Source organism: Salvelinus alpinus, chromosome 5, assembly GCF_045679555.1.
Source record: "Salvelinus alpinus chromosome 5, SLU_Salpinus.1, whole genome shotgun sequence".
In the NCBI taxonomy this organism is placed as follows: Eukaryota; Metazoa; Chordata; class Actinopteri; order Salmoniformes; family Salmonidae; genus Salvelinus; species Salvelinus alpinus.
The window spans coordinates 61,796,772-61,819,146 of record NC_092090.1 but is presented as its reverse complement, the minus strand read 5'-3'; the positions used below and the strand labels follow the sequence as shown (position 1 = coordinate 61,819,146).

The window sequence follows — 22,375 nt, the reverse complement described above, 5'->3', positions numbered from 1 at the left end:
TCTGCAAAGAGGAGTGGGACAAAATCCCTCCTGAGATGTGTGCAAACCTGGTGGCCAACTACAAGAAACATCTGACCTCTGTGATTGCCAACAAGGGTTTTGCCACCAAGTACTAAGTCATGTTTTGCAGAGGGGTCAAATACTTATTTCCCTCATTAAAATGCAAATCAATTCATAACATTTTTGACATGCGTTTTTCTGGATTTTTTTGTTGATATTCTGTCTCTCACTGTTCAAATAAACCTACCATTAAAATTATAGACTGATCATTTCTTTGTCAGTGGGCAAACGTACAAAATCAGCAGGGGATCAAATACTTTTTTCCCTCACTGTACATCAAAGAAGTGGACTGGCTGGGGGTACTCAAGGAGAAGTTTGGGAAGCACTGTGATAGGATATCATATGCAAAATGAATGAAAATAACATGCATTTATGAAATAGGAGATGAAAATGTCTAGAATCATGATGTCATGTAACTGGAAAGAAAAAACAAATGTCTGTCAAAAACAGTGCAATAAAACATTCGAGACATAATCACCTCCTGATTTCTAATTCAAATCATCACATTCTTCATTCTCATTAGCCTGGATGCTTGACTCGTTCTGCATTCCACAATGCTACATCTGGTTTTACCAAGCCTCGGTCGCTTCAGGTTGTGATTGTAACACCAGAGTTGTAGGACTTATTGCTGCATGAGGTCATATGAATATACGTACGCGTTAACAGTATGTCACTTTGGAGAAAAGCGTCTGCTGGATGACAGTATGTACAATTTTTGCCTTGTCTGGTAAGATAAAGTCGAAAAAGACAGGCACCCAGGCTAAAGTATATTCTCACAGAGACTGATTTAAAAATAAGAAAAATCCTAACGTCAATCCCAACTTAAGGATTTCCCCCCCGTTTTTCTTATCTGCGGTGAACATTTTGTCGATAAACATTCTAGACAGAAGTTGCACTGATTTAAAATTCACCACCTCATTCACAGTCACATAAATGTTTACTTTATTGACAAAAAAACTACAACAAAAGTTCAACTATAGGAGCAAAGGCTTTTCGTCACAGAATCACACAGAGCTTGGAGGTGTGCCGTAAGCTGTGGTACGCCTTTAGCCGGTCCTTTTTACTCACGCTGGACCCGACCACATGTGTAACCACAGGCATGCTCTCCACCGCCCGCCTCTTGTGCGCACGGTGCAACAGAATCCTATAAATGCCCGTAACAGAACTCCTACAGTCCTTCCCCTGATTATTTAAGATATGCTCCGGGGTGATCCCTAGTATCTCCAGCGCCTCCCTCACCTCCGCCTCATCCTCCTCCAACTCTGAAGGCGTGCTCTCGGCCAGATAGGACGGGTCCAGTTTAAAAGGCTCCATGGCCCGGGGGAAGTCTATAGGCAGCAGCCACTCACAGCCCATCATCTGCTCCACACTGCAGCGGTCTGAGGGCTGGGGCTGGAGGATGCCTCTGATCAGCCTCTGGCAGGGCTCCTGTACCCAGGAGGGCAGCACATAGGCCCCCTCTAGAATGCAGCGCTTCAGTTTGGCCACCGTGTCCGCCCTGAAGGGCATGGTTCCTGTCACCATGAAGAACAGCATGATGCCCAGGGCCCAGATGTCTACGAAGACGCCCAGGTAGTGTTCGTCCCTGAAGAGTTCAGGCGCGGCGTAGGGCGGGGAGCCGCAGAACGTGTTGAGGGTCTCGTCGCGGCGGCTCAGCGTGCTGAAGCCGAAGTCTCCCACCTTGACGCAGGTGCTGCACGTGTAGAACACGTTCTCTGCCTTCAGGTCACGGTGAATGATGCTGTTGTCATGCTGTGGGGTGGGTCAAAGATTTATCTGGTTAACATACCGATATGTACCTTAAATACATCTCATACTCTTTAAATTACATTCAACGTTGCACAACGAAAAAGAAAAGAGACTGCATAATATTTATTTGGGTGAGCTCTGATGATTACACTGAAAAGTGTATGTATGCAGGACTTCAGCCCTGGACCATACCATGTGTTTGACAGCCGAGAGGATCTGAGAGAAGACAATCTTGCTGTCGATGTCCGACAGTTTCCCCTCCATGCTAATCTTGGTGTAGAGCTCTCCTCCACCAGCATACTCCATCACCAGGTGTAACCGTGACAACGTCTCCACCACCTGTCACCCGGCAGGAAGGCAGAGAGAGTATGGTCAAGTTGTCTTCTGATAAACTCTGTTTCAGTGCACTGCACTGATGATCTTAGCTTCTGACCAGGCTTTGTGTAACTCATTCCTTATCAACAGTGTGTGTGTGTGTGTGTGTGTGTGTGTGTGTGTGTGTGTGTGTGTGTGTGTGTGTGTGTGTGTGTGTGTGTGTGTGTGTGTGTGTGTGTGTGTGTGTGTGTGTGTGTGTGTGTGTGTGTGTGTGTGTGTGTGTGTGTGTGTGTGTGTGTGTGTGTGTGTGTGTGTGTCCGACCTCGTAGAGACGTATGATGTTGGGGTGGTGTAGTCTCTCCATGCTGGAGATCTCTCTGGACAGTAGCCTCTGGGTCTTCTGGTCCAGCTTGGTCTTATCCAGGATCTTAATGGCCACCTTGTCTGAAGGAGAACAGACAGAGGGACATGTTCATTAAACATAGAAGTTAGTACCAAAAAGAAGAGGTTGAGAGAAGGAGTAAGGCTATATTAGCTTTTGGTGTTTTATTCTCTATTGAAAAGACTGCGCAATACTTTGTCGATGTCAACACACACTTCATTAGCATATCTGTATGCATAAGCAAGTTATGTGGCCGATGAAACGAGTGTATTCTACATTCTATTCCAAGCTAGGTGGCTTTCTCAAGTATGATGTCATAATAAGGACTGACATTTTTCATACTTTTCGGTTTCGTTCTGTCACTATGATAATGGGATATTTATATTCAATATCAGTTGTGGAATGTGGTTCAATATTCCGGGAAATGCCCAGATCCTGATTTACACTTGTGGCAAGAGGATGTGCTTTACAGCGATCTAACCAACGTGATTCAAAACGCATAGCTAGCTAGCCTATTCAAAGGCGAGTATCTGCATATTTTTCTCAAAGTAGCTTGCTTGTTCTGCAGCATCGGCCATCAGTGTGTTCTTGGTGCTAGCTTCCTTTACTGCAGGAATCAGGAGAACCAGCAGGAGGAGCTAGAGGAGGAGGATTTGACTGAATATGAGCCAGTCAATGTTGTGGATGTAAGTCCTGAGATGAGGCACGGGAGGAGCTGGATAATGTTGACTTTAACTTTGTGGAACAACTGACCATTGAAAACCTCAAGGACAGCTATCTGATGTCTGGGGTTCAGCTCATTCCGTTGTCCCCCAGCCTTCTCCTTTACCTCCATGGCTATAATTGAATGAGCAGGATTACATACAACACTCCGCATGGTGCCTGGCAACACAGAAAACAAATCGCAAACTTCCTAACTAAATGTAACACTGCTGGGCATCTCCACCCATTATCTGGGGGTGCACCAGAGCAAGCAGCTAAAGCCTATGACTGTCTCTGGGACCAAATCCCATAACGTAGCTTTAAAAAGAGCTGTAGAAGCCTAGACAAATCTGCAAACAGTTAGATACAGGCTTATGTTATTGCTTTCTTGTATGCTATTGTATATTGTCAATTTTCTCTGAGGCAACTAACTAATTTGTTAGAGAGCTTGATTTTCATGGAAACCCATTTTCTTGATTATAGCCTATTCTAAAACAATCAATTATAAGTATTATCATTTCAACAAGAACATTACTTTCTTGAAAAGTCGTATTCGACTATTGATGAGACGACAGGACAGAGCAGAAATAACCAAACGGAAATTATGATCACACATACTGCGTAGGTTGTAGAGAACAAAAAGAACATGAATACATCCAATTGAACCCATTTAGGAGAGGGGTGAAGCTGGTTCAGATTTGGCTTTGGGGAGTAGAAGCTCCTCAGAGGAGGAAAGGGAGGACCATCCTCCTCAGTGAATTTAATAAAATTAAAAAGTGAAACAATAAAAAAGTTATCCTTTTTAGAAAAAGACTATACTAAATATACTATATATACAAAAGTATGTGGACACCCCTTCAAATTAGTGGATTCGGCTATTTCAGCCACACCCGTTGCTGCCTGGTGTATAAAATTGAGCACACAGCCATGCAATCTCCATAGACAAACATTGGCAGTAGAATGGCCTTACTGAAGTGCTCAGTGACTTTCAACGTGGCACCGTCATAGGATGCCACCTTTCCAACAAGTCAGTTCGTCAAATGTCTGCCCTACTAGAGCTGCCTCGGTCAACTTTAAGTGCTGCTATTGTGAAGTGGAAAGTTTTTTATATTTTTATTTTTATTTCACCTTTATTTAACCAGGTAGACTAGTTGAGAACAAGTTCTCAATTACAACTGCGACCTGACCAAGATAAAGCAAAGCAGTGCGACACAAACAACAACACAGAGTTACACAAGGAATAAACAAACATACAGTCAAAAATACAATAGAAAAAGTCTATATACAGTGTGTGCAAATGAGGTAGAATAAGGAAGGTAAGGCAATAAATAGTCCATAGTGGCAAAATAATTACAATATAGCAATTAAACACTGGAGTGATAGATGTGTAGAAGATGAGTGTGCAAGTAGAGATACTGGGGTGCAAAGGAGCAAAATAAATAACAATATGGGGATGAGGTAGTAGGATGGGCTATTTACAGATGGGCTATGTACAGGTGCAGTGATCTGTGAGCTGCTCTGACAGCTTGTGCTTAAAGTTAGTGAGGGAGATAGGAGTGTCCAGCTTCAGTGATTTTTACAGTTCGTTCCAGTCATTGGCAGCAGAGAACTGGAAGGAAAGGCGGCCAAATGAGTAATTGGCTTTGGGGGTGACCAGTGAAATATACCTGCTGGAGCGCGTGCTACGGGTGGGTGCTGCTATGGTGACCAGTGAGCTGAGATAAGGCGGGGCTTTACCTAGCAAAGACTTATAGGTGACCTGGAGCCAGTGGGTTTGGCGACGAATATGAAGCGAGGGCTTCAAAACGGATGGCACTGTGATAGACTGCATCCAATTTGCTGAGTAGTGTTGGAGGCTATTTTGTAAATTACATCGCCGAAGTCAAGGATCAGTAGGATAGTCAGTTTTACGAGGGTATGTTTGGCAGCATGAGTGAAGGATGCTTTGTTGCGAAATAGGAAGCCGATTCTAGATTTAATTTTGGATTGGAGATGCTTAATGTGAGTCTGGAAGGAGAGTTTACAGTCTAGCCAGACACCTAGGTATTTGTAGTTGTCCACATAAGTCAGAACCGTCCAGAGTAGTGACGCTGGACTGGCGGGCAGGCGTGGGCAGCGATCGGTTGAAGAGCATGCATTTAGTTTTACTTGCATTTAAGAGCAGTTGGAGGCCACGGAAGGAGAGTTGTATGGCATTGAAGCTCGTCTGGAGGTTAGTTAACACAGTGTCCAAAGAGGGGCCAGAAGTATACAGAATTGTGTCATCTGCGTAGAGGTGGATCAGAGAATCACCAGCAGCAAGAGCGACATCATTGATGTATACAGAGAAAAGAGTCGGCCTGAAGATTGAACCCTGTGGCACCACCATAGAGACTGCCAGAGGTCCGGACAACAGGCCCTCCGATTTGACACACTGAACTCTGTCTGAGAAGTAGTTGGTGAAACAGGCGAGGCAGTCATTTGAGAAACCAAGGCTGTTGAGACTGCCGATAAGAATGTGGTGATTGACAGAGTCAAAAGCCTTGGCCAGGTCGATGAATACAGCTGCACAGTATTGTCTCTTATCGATGGCAGTTATGATATCGTTTAGGACCTTGAGCGTGGCTGAGGTGCACCCATGACCAGCTCGGAAACCAGATTGCATAGCGGAGAAGGTACGGTGGGATTCGAAATGGTCGGTGATCTGTTTGTTAACTTGGCTTTTGTTAGAAAGGCAGGGTTGGATAGATATAGGTCTGTAACAGTTTGGGTCTAGAGTGTCTCCCCCTTTGAAGAGGGGGATGACCGTGGCAGCTTTCCAATCTTTTGGGATCTCAGACGATATGAAAGAGAGGTTGAACAGGCTGGTAATAGGTGTTGCAACAATTGCGGCAGATAATTTTAGAAAGAGAGGGTCCAGATTGTCTAGCCCAGCTGATTTGTAGGGGTCCAGATTTTGAAGCTCTTTCAGAACATCAGCTATCTGGATTTGGGTGAAGGAGAAATGGGGGCGGCTTGGGCAAGTTGCTGTAGGGAGTGCATGGCTGTTGACCGGGGTAGGGATAGCCAGGTGGAAAGCATGGCCAGCCATAGAGAAATGCTTATTGAAATTCTCAATTATCGTGGATTTATTGGTGGTGACAGTGTTTCCTAGCCTCAGTGCAGTGGGCAGCTGGGAGGTGGTGCTCTTATTCTCCATGAACTTTACAGTGTCCCAGAACTTTTTGGAGTTTGTGCTACAGGATGCAAATGTCTGTTTGAAAATGCTACCCTATGCTTTCCTAACTCCCTGTGTATATTGGTTCCTAACTTCCGTGAAAAGTTGAATATCGCGGGGGCTATTCGATGCTAATGCAGTACGCCACAGGATGTTTTTGTGTTGGTCAAGGGCAGTCAGGTCTGGGGTGAACCAAGGGCTATATCTGTTCCTGGTTCTACATTTTTTGAATGGGGCATGCTTATTTAAGATGGTGAGGAAAGCACTTTTAAAGAATAACCAGGTATCCTCTACTGAAGGAATGAGGTCAATATCCTTCCATGATACCCGGGCCAGGTCGATTAGAAAGGCCTGCTCGCTGAAGTGTTTTAGGGAGCGTTTGACAGTGATGAGGGGTGGTCGTTTGACCTCAGACCCATTATGGACGCAGGCAATGAGGCAGTGATCGCTGAGATCCTGGTTGAAGACAGCAGATGTGTATTTGGAGGGCAGGTTGGTTAGGATGATATCTAGGAGGGTGCCCGTGTTTACGGATTCGGGGTTGTACATGGTAGGTTCATTGATAATTTGTGTGAGATTGAGGGCAGCAAGCTTAGATTGTAGGATGGCCGGGGTGTTAAGCATGTCCCAGTTTAGGTCACCTAACAGCACGAGCTCTGAAGATAGATGGGGGGCAATCAATTCACATATGGTGTCCAGGGCAAAGCTGGGAGCAGAAGGTGGTCTATAGCAAGCGGCAACGGTGAGAGACTTGTTTCTGGAAAGGTGGATTTGAAAAAATAGAAGCTCAAATTGTTTGGGCACAGACGTCAAGGAGCAACTACGGCTCAGCCGCGAAGTTGTAGGCCACACACGCTCATAGAACGGGACTGCCGAGTGCTGAAGCGCGTAGCGTGTACAAATCGTCTGTCCTCGGTAGCAACACTAACTTCAGCACAAGAGCTGTTTGTCGGGAGCTTCATGAAATGGGTTTCCATGGCCAAACAGCCGCACACAAGCCTAAGATCACCATGCGCAATGCCAAGTTTCGGCTGGAGTGGCGTAAAGCTCGCCACCATTGGACTCTGGAGCAGTGGAAATGCGTTCTCTGGAGTGATGAATCACGCTTCACCATCTGGCAGTCTGACGGACGAATCTGGGTTTGGCGGATGCCAGGAGAACTCTACCTACCTCAATGCATAGTGCCAACTGTAAAGTTTGGTGGAGGAGGAATAATGGTCTGGGGATTTGTTCATGGTTCGGGCTAGGCCCCTTATTTCCAGTGAAGGGAAATCTTAACGCAAACAGCATAAAATAATATTCAAGACGATTCTGTGCTTACAAATTTGTGGCAGTTTGAGGAAGGCATGACAATGCCCCCATGTACAAAGCGAGGTAAATACAGAAATGGTTTGTCGAGATTGGTGTGGAAGAACTTGACTGGCCTGCACAGAGCCCTGACCTCAACTCCACTGAATACCTTTGGGATGAATTGGAACGCCATCTGTGAGCCAGGCCTAATCGCCCAACCTTACTAATGTGCTTGTGGCTGAATGGAAGCAAGGCCCCACAGCAATGTTCCAACATCTAGTGGAAAGCCTTCCCAGAAGAGTAGAGGCTGTTATAACAGCAAAGGGGGGGACCAACTCCATATTAATGCCCATGATTTTGGAATGAGATGTTCGACAAACAGGTCTCCACATACTTTTGGTCATGTAGTGTATATTCACGTCACCAAATAATTGATTAAAACACACTGTTTTGCAAGGAAGTTCTACAGTAGCCTCAACAGCACTCTGGGGTAGCACCATGGTATAGCCGAAGGACAGCTAGTTTCCATCCTCTTTTGGGTACATTGACCTCATGACAACTTCCGAAGGACGTCCATCAACCTATCAGAGCTCTTGCATAATGAACTGACATGTTGTTGACCCAATCAAAGGATCAGAGAATTAATCTAGTACTGAAAGTATAAGCTACAGCTAGCTAGCACTGCAGTGTATAAAAGGTGGTGTGAAGTTGACTATAAGAGAGAGAAAGACAATAGTTGAACAGTTCTGAACAAATTAATTCCTTAAAAATGAAGGACAAGCTGTTTTGCCTGTGGTTATGGAACCCTGACCTGTTCCCTGGATGTGCTACCTTGTCGCAGACCTGCCGTGTTCTCTCTCTCTCTCTCTCTCTCTCTCTCTCTCTCTCTCTCTCTCTCTCTCTCTCTCTCTCTCTCTCTCTCTCTCTCTCTCTCTCTCTCTCTCTCTCTCTCTCTCTCTCTCTCTCTCTCTCTCTCTCTCTCTCTCTCTCTCTCTCTCTCTCTCTCTCTCTCTCTCTCTCTCTCTCTCTCTCTCTCTCTCTCTCTCTCTCTCTCTCTCTCTCTCTCTCTCTCTCTCTCTCTCTCTCTCTCTCTCTCTCAGAAGAGGAGAATTAGGCATTTCTAATTTCTCACTTTCACTTACCTGGCTAGCGAATGCAGCTAGCTAGTTTAGCCGACTCAAACACCTGGCTCAAACAGAAAGGGATGCTATGTTAGCTAGCTGGCTATGGCTTTCCAACACTGAAACTCTTCCAAGTCAAGGTAAGCTTTTGCTTTATCTGCCGGCACTGTACTGCATGATTGTAGCAGGTTTATTAACATGTTAGTTCTAGTAGCTAGCTATGTTGACTATGACATTAGCTAATATGGTGACAACGATGTAGGCTGTGTGTGTAGTGGTTATGCGATTATGGTATGAAGGTTTGGCTTGGAAAGGTATTGTCGCCTGGTCACAGGTACTGAAGTCCACAAGCGAAGGGAAAAGTTGAGAGGAGGAGAGCGAGTAAATGCAAGAAGAAATTACACAACGAGCAAACATACTATTTGTATGTGGCTTCTATGAAAGTGAACTGTGTTTGCATACCTGCATTTGTACAATAGAAACTCTTGTTTGCAACTGTTGGACTAATGATTACACCCTAGGTCAGCTAGATACACGCAAGAGTGTCCAAGGCGGTATTGAATGTGTCCCTGTCCATCTTTGATTACTTGATTACACTAATTTGTCTCTTGACCTGTGCACCTACGTTGTAAACTTTCATTCATAGGCTAGGATGTAGCAACCTCATGATGGGTTCAAGGAAAATTTGAATATCATGTGGTAGCCTAAACCTATCAATGTTACATTGAGCTGGGTGAATGGATTATGAATGACAGTCATCCAATATGCTGTAATATAAATAAGGCCATGCTCATCGTAAACAGCTCTGATCACCCTGACCTCACCTGTAGCACCCATACTTGATATCAATAGCATAAATTAATTAATAATATAAAGGAATAAAACAAAGATCTTGGCTAATAGGGTATGGAAAAGTCCCTAAGCGGTGTGATGGTGCTGAGATATCTAATTGTGCTTTGACATGCATAATTAATTAAGACTGGTATTAGTCTCTCTTTCTGCTCTGCCACAGCTTTCAGTGACAGCCTTTAAAAATGCCCCGGAGCTCATTTTGCTTTTTGTCGGACTAAGCAAGCGATACCACGCACGCACACTCACTCACACTACATACAGTCTTTGATGAAGCATGCGGCAATTCCAGCCGTCGCTAGGGAAACACGAGATCTCTAATCAATCCATCTTTTCAAGGGCAGCAGACAAGCTGTCCCTCTGTGGCTGATTCAGACCACAGGCCCAAACCACTGGCTCATTAGCAAACCGCTATCTAAGGATACGTATTATTAGCTCATTGATGAAAACAGCTAGTCGGTCATCACGGTGGTTTGCGACTTTGCTGGAGCAGAGAAGCTGGGATTTTCCGAGAACTATTCGACTCAAGCCAGCATATTTAGTGAAGATTGGCCAGGCCTAAATATCTTCTCACTTTTACTGGTCAATGAATTGAATAATTTAAAAGATTCAAAGGTTTGGTGAGCATCTACAGTACAGCAGGGCTGTGTCTGTTATGTTAAACATCAGTTAATGTGTTTGCTGCTTGGCAGGGGTCTTCCTTACCGTTGGTGAGGGCGTGGATCCCCAGCTTGACATGGGAGAAGTTTCCACAGCCGATCTCCCCGCGGACCTTGTAGAAGCCGATACGTCGGCCCACTGTGAGCTCACGGACCACCCTGTCAGTAGGGTTACCAGAGGGGTTGCCAAATAATCATCATTAACAAATGATCCAGAAAAACAATACATGATAATGAATTTTCTTTCTCGTTGTGTTCTAAGAGAGCGTTGGGCGTCCTGGTTCTACCTGTCGTCCTGGCACATGTCGAGGTTCAGCCTCTCCAGGGGGGTGAGTTGGCGGGCAGGGACACCCTCATCATCTGTAGTGATGTCCGAGCTGTCCTGACGGCTCCAGCGGGCATATCTCCTGTCCTGACCGCCTGTTCTCCCAGCCCCAGAGCCCCTGGAACTCCCCACCGTAGCCCCAGCAGAGCCTACCCCAGAGGGGTACACGGCCGTCATCCTACCCAGGATGCCTAGGATGAGGGTAGCTCATGGCTGGAGGGGGTTCTGATGCAAGGCACCACCTGTGGGTGAACACACCGAACAGAACGTTATCATGAGGGAAATACCCAGAGCCCTGTTCAATCCAGCCTATAAAACCCATTTTCTGGGCTGCAAAAACACACACTTCCTTTATTTTATTCATGATCTCACCAAAACCATACTAAAAGCGAAGAGCAAAGTGTGAATCTCACCTTTATACATAGGGTCCATGTAGAGAACTTTTCTGTTCACCGAATGTCCAGACGACCGCAGATCTAAGCCAGAGAGACAAAACAGAGGCTACTATTCTATTCCTCAAGTGCGTCTCTCCAGACCTTCGATGGACTGCCGTTTGAACACTCCCTTAACCAAGGCGGTTGATGACAGTTTCTGACCCATAGCTCAAGGAAGTTAACCCCAGACCGTTTGTAAGCCCAACTTGTTGCTCTAGATCATTCTTTGAAACAGAGGATGGATTAGAGTGAACAACATTTCACCTCAGTCCGCTGGCTCGCTCATTAGTGCAGCTGCGTTTTAATTGGCTCTTTGATTCCCTGAGATATAAATAGCCCACGGGTGGTGGAGGAGGGGGGGAGGGAGGAAAGGAATATGGCTGAACGTTAAGGTGCTGCCATGAGTTACTTCCTTAAACGCCCCACAAAGTTGTCCATCTCTTGGGGCGGCAGGTAGCCTAGTGGTCAGAGCGTTTGGCCAATAACCGAAAGGTTGTTGGATTGAATCCCTCAGCTGACAAGGTAAAAATCGGTTGTTCTGCCCCTGAACAAGGCAGTTAACCCACTGTTCCCTGGTAGGCTGTCATTGTAAATAAGATTTTGTTGTTAATTAACTGACTTGCCAAGTTAAATAAAGATATATTTTTTTAATTGGAACAATGAACTCAGTTGAAACATGAACTCTTTTCCCACTCTCTCGTCTCTTCTCTCTAAAACGCTGGTGCAGGGATTAATGAAGACAGTCGCTACATCTTTTAATCCCGGCTTTATTCATTGTGCGTGTGAGCATGTGTGTGTGTGAGGGTAGTATACAGAATACGTGTACATACTTGTGGACAAGTGTTAATGTATGTCTGCTTACCTGTGTGAACACTCAAACACACTCACAAACTGATTAGAACATATTTTGTTTTCAGGAGATGATTAGGTGACAAGTGTGTGTGTATGTGCAGGCACATTTGTGAACGTGTGTCTGTGCTAGTTCATTCACACGTGTGTATCTGTACGTGTGTGTGATTAGGTGATAACTACTTGTTCTGAAAGCTCTAACAATGTCCCTGGAGTAGAGGCGGAGGTGGCTTTACACTCATTAATGTGTTTATTATGGATGGTAAGGGAAACAAGCTTTTCTAACCTTGCACTAACTCACTTAGCACCACTGTCATGTGTCATGGCCAAGGGTCTAACCTATGCTCATAGGGCCAGTTTCCCGGACACAGATTAGCCTTCACAATTGAGAACTTTTAATTGAGATTCTCCATTGATAATGCTTTTTTAGTCCAAGACTAGGCCTAATCTGTGTCTGGGAAATGCCAAACAGATTATAGGGCCTACTTTGTGATTATTAAGAATGAATCACAACGCACTCTTCTGCTGACATATCAGAGGGATGCATGCTATGACACTAACAGACAGAGAGAGAGAGAGAGTGAGAGAGAGAGAGAGAGAGAGGAGTAAAGAGGGTTTGAATCTTTGAAGGTGAGCACACTTGAGTTCATCTGTCTGAGAACCCTCCCACACTATAATAACCTGTAATGCAGCATGATCCTCTCCATCATAGAAAAGGGTTAGGTCCTTTATCCTCAGCCCAAACACCAGACATACTACTGTTCTCACACAACCACACTGCTCTCTAATACTACACCGATGTATCTCAGACATGACCGGCCAATAGCCATACACCATCACCGACAGACAAACGTCAACAGAGGAGGGACGCCTGTGTACGCAGGTTTTCAGTCCAATTCTAGGCATTTGCTATCTACATTTGCTTTTCCAGAATATACAACTATAGTACATTTCTACAAATACCAATTGATCGATTCCGCAGCAATTACCAATCTAAATGTACATAATTATGATCTTATATCAACACCTCATTAAGACACATGATATCTCAAAACAGAATATCACTTGTCTTGCCAGGAGCTCCCCTATTCAATGTCTATTAACGGGAAGCAGTGGAGGTGGAGCATAGCAAATCAAAGAGATTCCCCTTTGTGACCTCTCCCATCTGTCCAGCCTTCAAACACCTTTCTGCCTTCCTGTGTCTCTCGAGCATGAATATCTAACGATTGATCTGAGGCCGACTAAAAGGACTCGCCAAGAGAGAAGAGGGCTCCGCTTTTACGGCACAAAGCGAACACTGCTCGGCAAAGTATAATTATGCTAAAACAAGCATTTCACTGCACCTGCTATAACATCTGCTAAACTGAGCACGCGACCAATAAACTTTGATTTGATATTAGCCATTTATGTGAGCGTGCACACACACACACACACACACACACACACACACACACACACACACACACACACACACACACACACACACACACACACACACACAGGAAAGGTGTTGTTTATGAATTGTAATTGGCAGCTGATACACCTGAGTGTACAGAGTACCTAAAAGGTGACCTCAGTAAATCGATGGGCTCCCGAGTGGCGCAGTGGTCTAAGGCACTGCAACTCAGTGCAAGAGGCGTCACTACAGTCCCTGGTTCGAATTCAGGCTGTATCACATCCGGCCGTGATTGGGTGTCCCATAGGGCGGCGCACAATTGGCCCAGTGTCGTCCAGGTTTGGCCGGGGTAAGCCGTCATTGTAAATAAGAATAATTTGTTCTTAACTGACTTGCCTAGTTAAATAAAAGGTTAAATAAAATGGGAAATGTTTGTGTTTAGTGTCAGGTTGACAACTCCACTTGGTTGCTTGGCAATGGACAGTGAGCATATTTGTGTGCATCTCTATTCTGGATTAGGTATTAACTGGTGAATGTGAAGAGAGAGCAGGGCACTGTGTTCACAATTACACATTGCTTCATTGAGTTTAAATCACACACACCACAGGAGGTTGGTGGCACCTTAATTGGGGAGGATGGGCTTGTGGTAATGGCTGGAGCGGAACAGGTGGAATGGTATCAAATACATCAAACACATGGTTAGATGCCATTCCATTTGCTCCGTTCCAGCCATTATTATGAGCCGTCCTCCCCTCAGCAGCCTACATTGACACATACATACATACACACTAGCTAAATGACGCTACCTTTCTGTAAGGTGTAACATCAAATTATAAATTAGATCTACATGGTAAAAATACTTATTCACGAGCCTGTAAAAGAGATTCAACTCACCAGTCAAATAGCAGCAGACAGTGGCTAAGGATCCATTAGGATGGTTGGTGGTGGAGGGCTGGTCCAAGCTCTGGTGATCCTCTTCGTTTACTCTGCAATAACAATGGCGAAAACTATAATCGAAGAATCCATCCACAACACGTAACGTAGATCTGCAGTGCACTCCACTCTCCCTACATGTAGGCTACCAGTTGTATGAGAGGATGTATTTCCCTTGAGAGAGGCACTGGTACTGCAGCTCACAACACCAGGTAGCTATGGGGAAATGCTTTCTACGAAAGGGATCCTCCTCTTCCTTTCACTAAAACTCTCTCTCACTGTCTCGCTCTCACTGTCTCTCTCTCACTCTCACTGTCTCTCTCTCACTCTCTCTCTGAATTCTCTCTCTTAATCTTGGTCTGCTTGTGTGTGTGTGTGTAATTTTCTCTCTCTTTTGCACACACACACACACACACACACACACACACACACACACACACACACAGAGGGAGGGAGGGAGCGAGAGAGCGCTCTGGCCACACAAAGCTCCCCTGTGTGATAATTGAGATGTGCGGGTTGTGGAGAATAAAGAGCTGAGCGGTGAAAGGACGGGGACAATAGCGGCTGTGGGCCTTAGTAACAGAGAGACAGGCCTCTCTAGAATCTGTGGGACAAACATTTCACATTTCCAAAAAGGACTGACCCAAATCTCCCCACTGCTATAACCCCTCTTGTGCATGTACACACACACACACACACACACACACACACACACACACACACACACACACACACACACACACACACACACACACACACACACACACACACACACACACACACACACACACACACACACACACACACACACACACACACACACACACACACACACACACACACACACACACACACAGGGGCAGACTGGGACCAGAAATGGGCTCTGGCATTTCCCACACACTGGCCTATTTTATTCTTTGAGATAATAATAATTTTGCGAGACAAAAAAAAACAAGTGAGACAGGCACACTGGGCTAACAATGGACCAGCCCATCTGGCACTTGCCCGAAACGCCAGACCGCCCCTGCACACACACCACACACACACACAATGTTCTAATGCCCACCCCCTTGCTCTGAGTCATGGAGCCCCACCCAAAGAAACATAATCTGGGCATTTCTACAGGCCTGGTTAGGTATGAGGCATGGGCTGCTTTAAAAGCACACATGGGATGTGATCAGTGCTGTTTTTACAGCTTGGCAACAAACCATCACATACCCTTTGTTAATAATAGGTCTTGTAAAAGTGGCCAAGTAAAGACAAATAGCCTATACCTGTTATACATAGTCAGAAACTACAGTAAATGGTAATAATGTGTTTACATAACAATTAGAGATCGACCGATTAGTCGGAATGGCCGATTAATTAGGGCCGATTTCAAGTTTTCATAACAATCGGAAATCGGTATTTTCGGACACCGATTTGGCCAATGTTTTATTTTTTTACACGTTTATTTAACTAGGCAAGTCAGTTAAGAACACATTCTTATTATCAATGACGGCCTAGGAACGGTGGGTTAACTGCCTTGTTCAGGGGCAGAAGGACAGATTTTTCCCTTGTCAGCTCGTGGATTCGTTTTTGCAACCTTCCGGTTACTAGTCCAACGCTCTAACCACCTGCCTTACATTGCACTCCACGAGGAGCCTGCGTGGCAGGCTGACTACCTGTTACGCGAGGGCAGCAAGAAGCCAAGGTAAGTTGCTAGCTAGCATTCAATTTATAAAAAACAATTAATCTTCACATAATCACTAGTTAACTACACATGATTGATGATATTACTAGTTTATCTAGCGTGTCCTGCATTGCATATAATCGATGCGGTGCCTGTAATTTCTCATCGAATCACAGCCTACTTCGCCAAACGGGTGATGATTTAGCACTGTCGTTGTACCAAACCTAACCATAAATATCAATGCCTTTCTTTAAAATCAATACACAAGTATATATTTTTAAACCTGCATATTTAGTTCATATTGCCTGCTACCATGAATTTCTTATAATTAGGGTAATTGTGTCACTTCTCTTGCGTTCTGTGCAAGCAGTCAGGGTATATGCAGCAGTTTGGGACGCCTGGCTCGTTGCAAACTGTGTGAAGTCCATTTATTCCTAACAAAGACCGTAATTAATTGGCCAGAATTGTACATAATTATGACATAACATTGAAGGTTGTACAATGTAACAGCAATATTTAGACTTAGGGATGACACCCGTTAGATAAAATACGAAACGGTTCCGTATTTCACTGAAAGAATAAACATTTTGTTTTATAAATGATATGGTCGAATCCGGAAACTGTTAATGACCAAAGGCTCATATTTCTGTGTGTTATTATGTTATAATTAAGTCTATGATTTGATATTTGATAGCAGTCTGACTGAGCGATGGTAGGCAGCAGCAGTCTCGTACGCATTCATTCAAACAGCATTTTCGTGCGTTTGCCAGCAGCTCTTTGCAGTGCTTCAAGCATTGAGCTGTTTATGACTTCAAGCCTATCAACTCCCGAGATTAGGCTGGTGTAACCGATGTGAAATGGCTAGCTAGTTAGCGGGGTGCGCACTAATAGTGTTTCGATCGGTGACGTCACTCGCTCTGAGACTTGGAGTAGTTGTTCCCCTTGCTCTGCATGGGCCGCGGCTTTTGTGGAGCGATGGGTAACGATGCTTCGAGGGTGGCTGTTGTCGATGTGTTCCTGGTTCGAGCCCAGGTAGGGGCGAGGAGAGGGACGGAAGCTATACTGTTACACTGGCAATACTAAAGTGCCTATAAGAATAGTCAAAGGTATATGAAATACAAATGGTATAGAGAGAAATAGTCCTATAATTCCTATAATAACTACAACCTAAAACTTCTTACCTGGGAATATTGAAGACTCGTTAAAAGGAACCATCAGCTTTCATATGTTCTCATGTTCTGAGCAAGGAACTTAAACGTTAGCTTTTTTACATGGCACATATTGCACTTTTACTTTCTTCTCCAACACTTTGTTTTTGCATTATTTAAACCAAATTGAACATGTTTCATTATTTATTTGAGGCTAAATTGATTTTATTGATGTATTATATTAAGTTAAAATAAGTGTTCATTCAGTATTGTTGTAATTGTCATTATTACCCAATTTTTATTTTATTTATTAATAAAAAATAAAAAAAATATTAAATCGTCCGATTAATCGGTATCGGCTTTTTTTGGTCCTCCAATAATCGGTATTGGTATCGGCGTTGAAAAATCATAATCGGTCGACCTCTAATAACAATAACCTCCTTATTACTTTTGTTATACTTGTCAAGGCTCAGGAGAAGACCCAGATGCAGACAGTTTCGAAGTAACAAAAGTTTATTACAAAAACAGGGGGGCAGGCAAACGACAGGTCAGTAGTTCAGAGCAGAGTCCAAAAGGTACAGAACGGCAGGCAGGCTCAGGGCAGGCAGAGGTCAGTAATCCAGGGTGGTGTGACAAGGTACAGACCGACAGGCAGGCTCAGGGCAGGCAGAAGGGTCAAAAAGCGGGAAAGCTAGAAAACTGGAACTAGAGACAGAAAGGAGCACGGGAAAAAACGCTGGTAGGCTTGATGAAACAAAACGAACTGGCAACAGACAAACAGAGAACACAGGTATAAATACACTGGGGATAATGAGGAAGATGGGCGACACCTGGAGGGGGGTGGAGACAAGCACAAAGACATGTGAACCAGATCAGGGTGTGACAATACTGGTACTACAAGGATGAAAGTTAGTCTCAGAAAGTGTCCATCACACAATAAGGTAAATGCCAGACTGTAAAAGTAAGCATTACTGACATATGAACATGGAGATATAATGCATTCGAAAAGTATTAGGACCCCTTGACTTTTTCCAAATTTTGTTACATTACAGCCTTATTCTAAAATTGATTAAATTGTTTTTTCCCCTCATCAATCTACACACAATACCCCATAATGACAAAGCAAAAACTGGTTTTTAGAAAGTTTTGCTAATTTATTAAATAAAAAACTGAATTTTCACATTTACATAAGTATTCATAACCTTTACTCAGTATATTGTTGAAGCACCTTTGGTAGCGATTACAGCCTTGAGTCTTCTTGGGTATGACGCTACAATCTTGGCACACCTGCATTTGGGGAGTTTCTCCCATTCTTCTATACAGATCCTCTCAAGCCCTGTCAGGTTGGATGGAGAGCGTTGCTGCACAGCTATTTTCAGGTCTCTCCAGAGATGTTCGATTGGGTTCAAGTCCGGGCTCTGGCTGGGCCACTCAAGGACATTCAGAGACTTGTCCCGAAGCCACTCTTGCGTTGTATTGGTTGCGTGCAAAGGGTTGTCGTCCTGTTGGAGGGGGACCTTCACCCCAGTCTGAGGTCCTGAGCATTCTGGAGCAAGTTTTCATCATGGATCTCTCTGTACGTTGCTCTGTTCATCTTTCCCTCGATCCTGAGTAGTCTCCCAGTCCCTGCCGCTGAAAAACATCTCCACAGCATGATGCTGCCACCACCATACTTACATTTACATTTACATTTAAGTCATTTAGCAGACGCTCTTATCCAGAGCGACTTACAAATTGGTGCATTCACCTTATGATATCCAGTGGAACAACCACTTTACAATAGTGCATCTAACTCTTTTAAGGGGGGGGGGGGGGTTAGAAGGATTACTTTATCCTATCCTAGGTATTCCTTAAAGAGGTGGGGTTTCAGGTGTTTCCGGAAGGTGGTGATTGACTCCGCTGACCTGGCGTCGTGAGGGAGTTTGTTCCACCATTGGGGTGCCAGAGCAGCGAACAGTTTTGAGTGGGCTGAGCGGGAACTGTACTTCCTCAGAGGTAGGGAGGCGAGCAGGCCAGAGGTGGATGAACGCAGTGCCCTTGTTTGGGTGTAGGGCCTGATCAGAGCCTGAAGGTACGGAGGTGCCGTTCCCCTCACAGCTCCGTAGGCAAGCACCATGGTCTTGTAGCGGATGCGAGCTTCAACTGGAAGCCAGTGGAGAGAGCGGAGGAGCGGGGTGACGTGAGAGAACTTGGGAAAGTTGAACACCAGACGGGCTGCGGCGTTCTGGATGAGTTGTAGGGGTTTAATGGCACAGGCAGGGAGCCCAGCCAACAGCGAGTTGCAGTAATCCAGACGGGAGATGACAAGTGCCTTTACTTCACCATAGGAATGGTGCCAGGTTTCCTCCAGAAATGACACTTGGCATTCAGGCCAAAGAGTTCAATCTTGGTTTCATCAGACCTGAGAATCTTGCTCCTCATGGTCTGAGAGTCCTTTATGTGCCGTTTAGCGAACTCCAAGCAAGCTGTCATGTGGCTGCTACTGAGGAGTGGCTTCCGTCTGGCGACTCTACCATAAAGGCTTGATTGGTTGTCCTTCTGGAAGGTTCTCCCATCTCCACAGTGGAACTCTGGAGCGCTGTCAGAGTGACCATCGGGTTCTTGGTTAGCTCCTTGACCAAGGCCCTTCTCCCCCTATTGCTCAGTTTGGCTGGGCGGCCAGCAATAGGAAGTGTCTTGGTGGTTCCAAACGTCTTCCATTTAAGAATGATGGAGGCCACTGTGTTCTTGGAGACCTTCAATGCTGCAGACAGTTTTTGGTACCCTTCCCCAGATCTGTCCCTCGACACAATCCTGTCTCGAAGCTCTACAGACAATTTCTTCGACCTCATGACCTGGTTTTTGCTCTGATATGCACTGTCAACTGTGGGACCTTATATAGACAGGTGTGTGCCTTTACAACTCATGTCCAATCAACTGAATTTACCACAGGTGGACTCCAATCAACTTTAGCAAAGGGTCTCATAGCAAAGGGCCTGAATAACGAATGTAAATAAGGTATCTGTTTTTTAGTTTTTATAAATTATCAAACATGTTTAAAAACCTGTTTCTGCTTTGTCATTTAGGGGTATTGTGTGTAGATTGATGTGATAAAAAAAAATAGATATTTTAGAATAAGGCTGTAACGTAACAAAAGTGGAAATAGTAAAGGAGTCTGAATACTTTCCGAATGCACTGTATAGCCTTGGCCTAGTAATCACTCATGGGCCTCCCCACCCTAAGAATGACATTCTGTGAACACAAGGTAAAGAACAGACGATTCAAACAAACCCAGCAGACTTGATTCGACCAATCATATAAAACACCTTCAGAAGGGAGAGGAGTTTGATAACGTAGATAGCATCAGCAATTTGTCGGTCTAGGCAGAACAACAATCAGGCGAACGAGAGAGAAAGAGAGAGAGAGAGAGGTTAAGCTGATCAGAATAATAACTCGACTTCAATCAGTGAACCCATTGAGTGACCACTGCTCACCAAGATCAAGTAGAGCTGGAAACAGATCAAAGAGAATCTTCCTTTTGAGACTAGTTCTAAATAGATCTACCTTATATAGTACAAGGTATGTGTTTTGTGCCCTGTTTGTGATGGGAGATAAAGGAAGCTGTATGAGGAGTGACTTCCAGGTCACACACACAGACATCCCCGGTGGTCTGATGAAGTTACCATGACACTGTACAGAGGGAGAGAGGTGTTTTCGCACTGCTGTAAGCCCTCCGGGGAACACATGCACACCAGCTGAAATGATTGCTTGGACGAGGTATCACCAGTGACTCATTGATTGTACCAACTCACTGGGCAAGTGCTATCCTATCCATGCCACATCAAATGAAACACATAAGGTGTTAGGTAGAGAACAGTCCCAGGTCAGTGAGAACAGAGTGAATTATATGATATTCTACATTACATTTAGCCTACACCTGTTCTCTTCAACTCTATGGTCTCTACATCCTAATGAATCTCTTTGGGACATATTTTTCTTTGTGAGCAATAGGCAATGATCTACAAAATAGAAAAGAGACAAAGTGTTAAGAAGTTATGAGGTGCCTTGACCAGTGACAAGAGCCATTTCCGCTGCATTGTATCTCAATAATCTATGAACTTTCTTCTATTCTCTAATCTGAACACTTAAAAGCAGATTTTAGCTTATAAAATCCGATTATTGTGTAATGTGCTCCGTGTGATGGAGCATCAAAGGCAAAGGAAACAGACATTCTGTCTAACAGCCACACAACAGTAGCCTATAGGCTCCCCACATTTGAGTGTTTATAGAATTTTAATGAAAGTGGTCAGAATTATATTTTTAGCCCTCAGACCAAACCACTAAGCATTAGCTCAATGGGATAAGGGATTCTTGGATTTCTCAGACAACCCAGGTTTGATAGCAGGTTAGTTGCGAATTCTGGTTCACATTACAGGGAAAATGGTATAAAGACCTCACAACTAATTTACCCTATCCATCCTGCGAAACTAGGCAGCTTTGACTCAGGTATTCCATGCATCATTCTTGACACATCACACACACAGAGAGAGAGAGAGAGATAGAGATAGAGAGAGACACACACACAGAGAGAGACACACTCACACACCTGTGTGTGCTCTCCCTCCACATTGGTGCTTCAGTCTCTAAACATCTAAACTTTAATGCGCAGTTAATCCCCTTTATCTATAGCAGTGTATCTCAAGGCAATGCTATTACATGACTTCCGACTATAGTAGCCTATAACCAACCTCTGCCCATTGAATCTGTCCACGAGAGAGTACTGCCCACTATGCTACCCCTAGACGCTGCTCATATGATCGATCTCTTCAATTAATAATAGGCCAACAGTGTTCTTATAAGTTTCAGTGATGTTCACAACATGTCATGTACCTGGTCTGTTTCAACCACAGCCACAAGGTAGCCTGAACGTGACAATAAAACGACATCGAGGAAGTGTCAGCAAGAACAGAACATATTGACACAGGGTAGGCTGCAAGAACATTCAGGACGTCAGAAGCGGCGTCACCTACACATAAACATCATGAGAATGCAGCCATTCAGCAGAATATTGCTATTCATTTTGCGTGGCCAACCTGTCAGCTATGCACAACACGTGAAACACCCATGTCGCCTTACCTTTCTGTATTACATGCAGACGCCGATTCAAAAGGCAAAATTGCCGACAGAATTTATTCGGAGGACAACTATTTTACCCTGTAGTGTTGTCACTGATGGCTATTGCCACTTTGCTTCGCAACCAGCCAGTTTGCGACAGAGGGAATCCCTTTGAGTGACAGTTTCTTTGACAAATTAGGT

General features: G+C 44.6%; 1 protein-coding gene across 2 annotated transcripts; it reads right to left on the bottom strand.

The window, feature by feature from the left end:
* Positions 1-338: 338 nt before the first annotated feature.
* On the bottom strand, positions 339-22,375 carry nim1ka (NIM1 serine/threonine protein kinase a). Of its 2 annotated transcripts, XM_071402551.1 has the most exons (8): positions 22,196-22,375; positions 14,222-14,313; positions 11,062-11,124; positions 10,611-10,890; positions 10,370-10,482; positions 2,447-2,568; positions 2,002-2,148; positions 339-1,812 (listed from the first exon to the last, which is right to left on the bottom strand). In XM_071402551.1, exons 4-8 carry the CDS (start codon positions 10,823-10,825, stop codon positions 1,057-1,059), a joined length of 1,353 nt encoding a protein of 450 aa, XP_071258652.1. In that variant the 5' UTR covers positions 10,826-10,890; positions 11,062-11,124; positions 14,222-14,313; positions 22,196-22,375; the 3' UTR covers positions 339-1,056. The 2 variants fall into 2 exon arrangements, with proteins under 2 accessions (XP_071258652.1, XP_071258651.1); XM_071402550.1 differs by lacking the exon at positions 22,196-22,375 and having other exon boundaries at positions 14,222-14,623.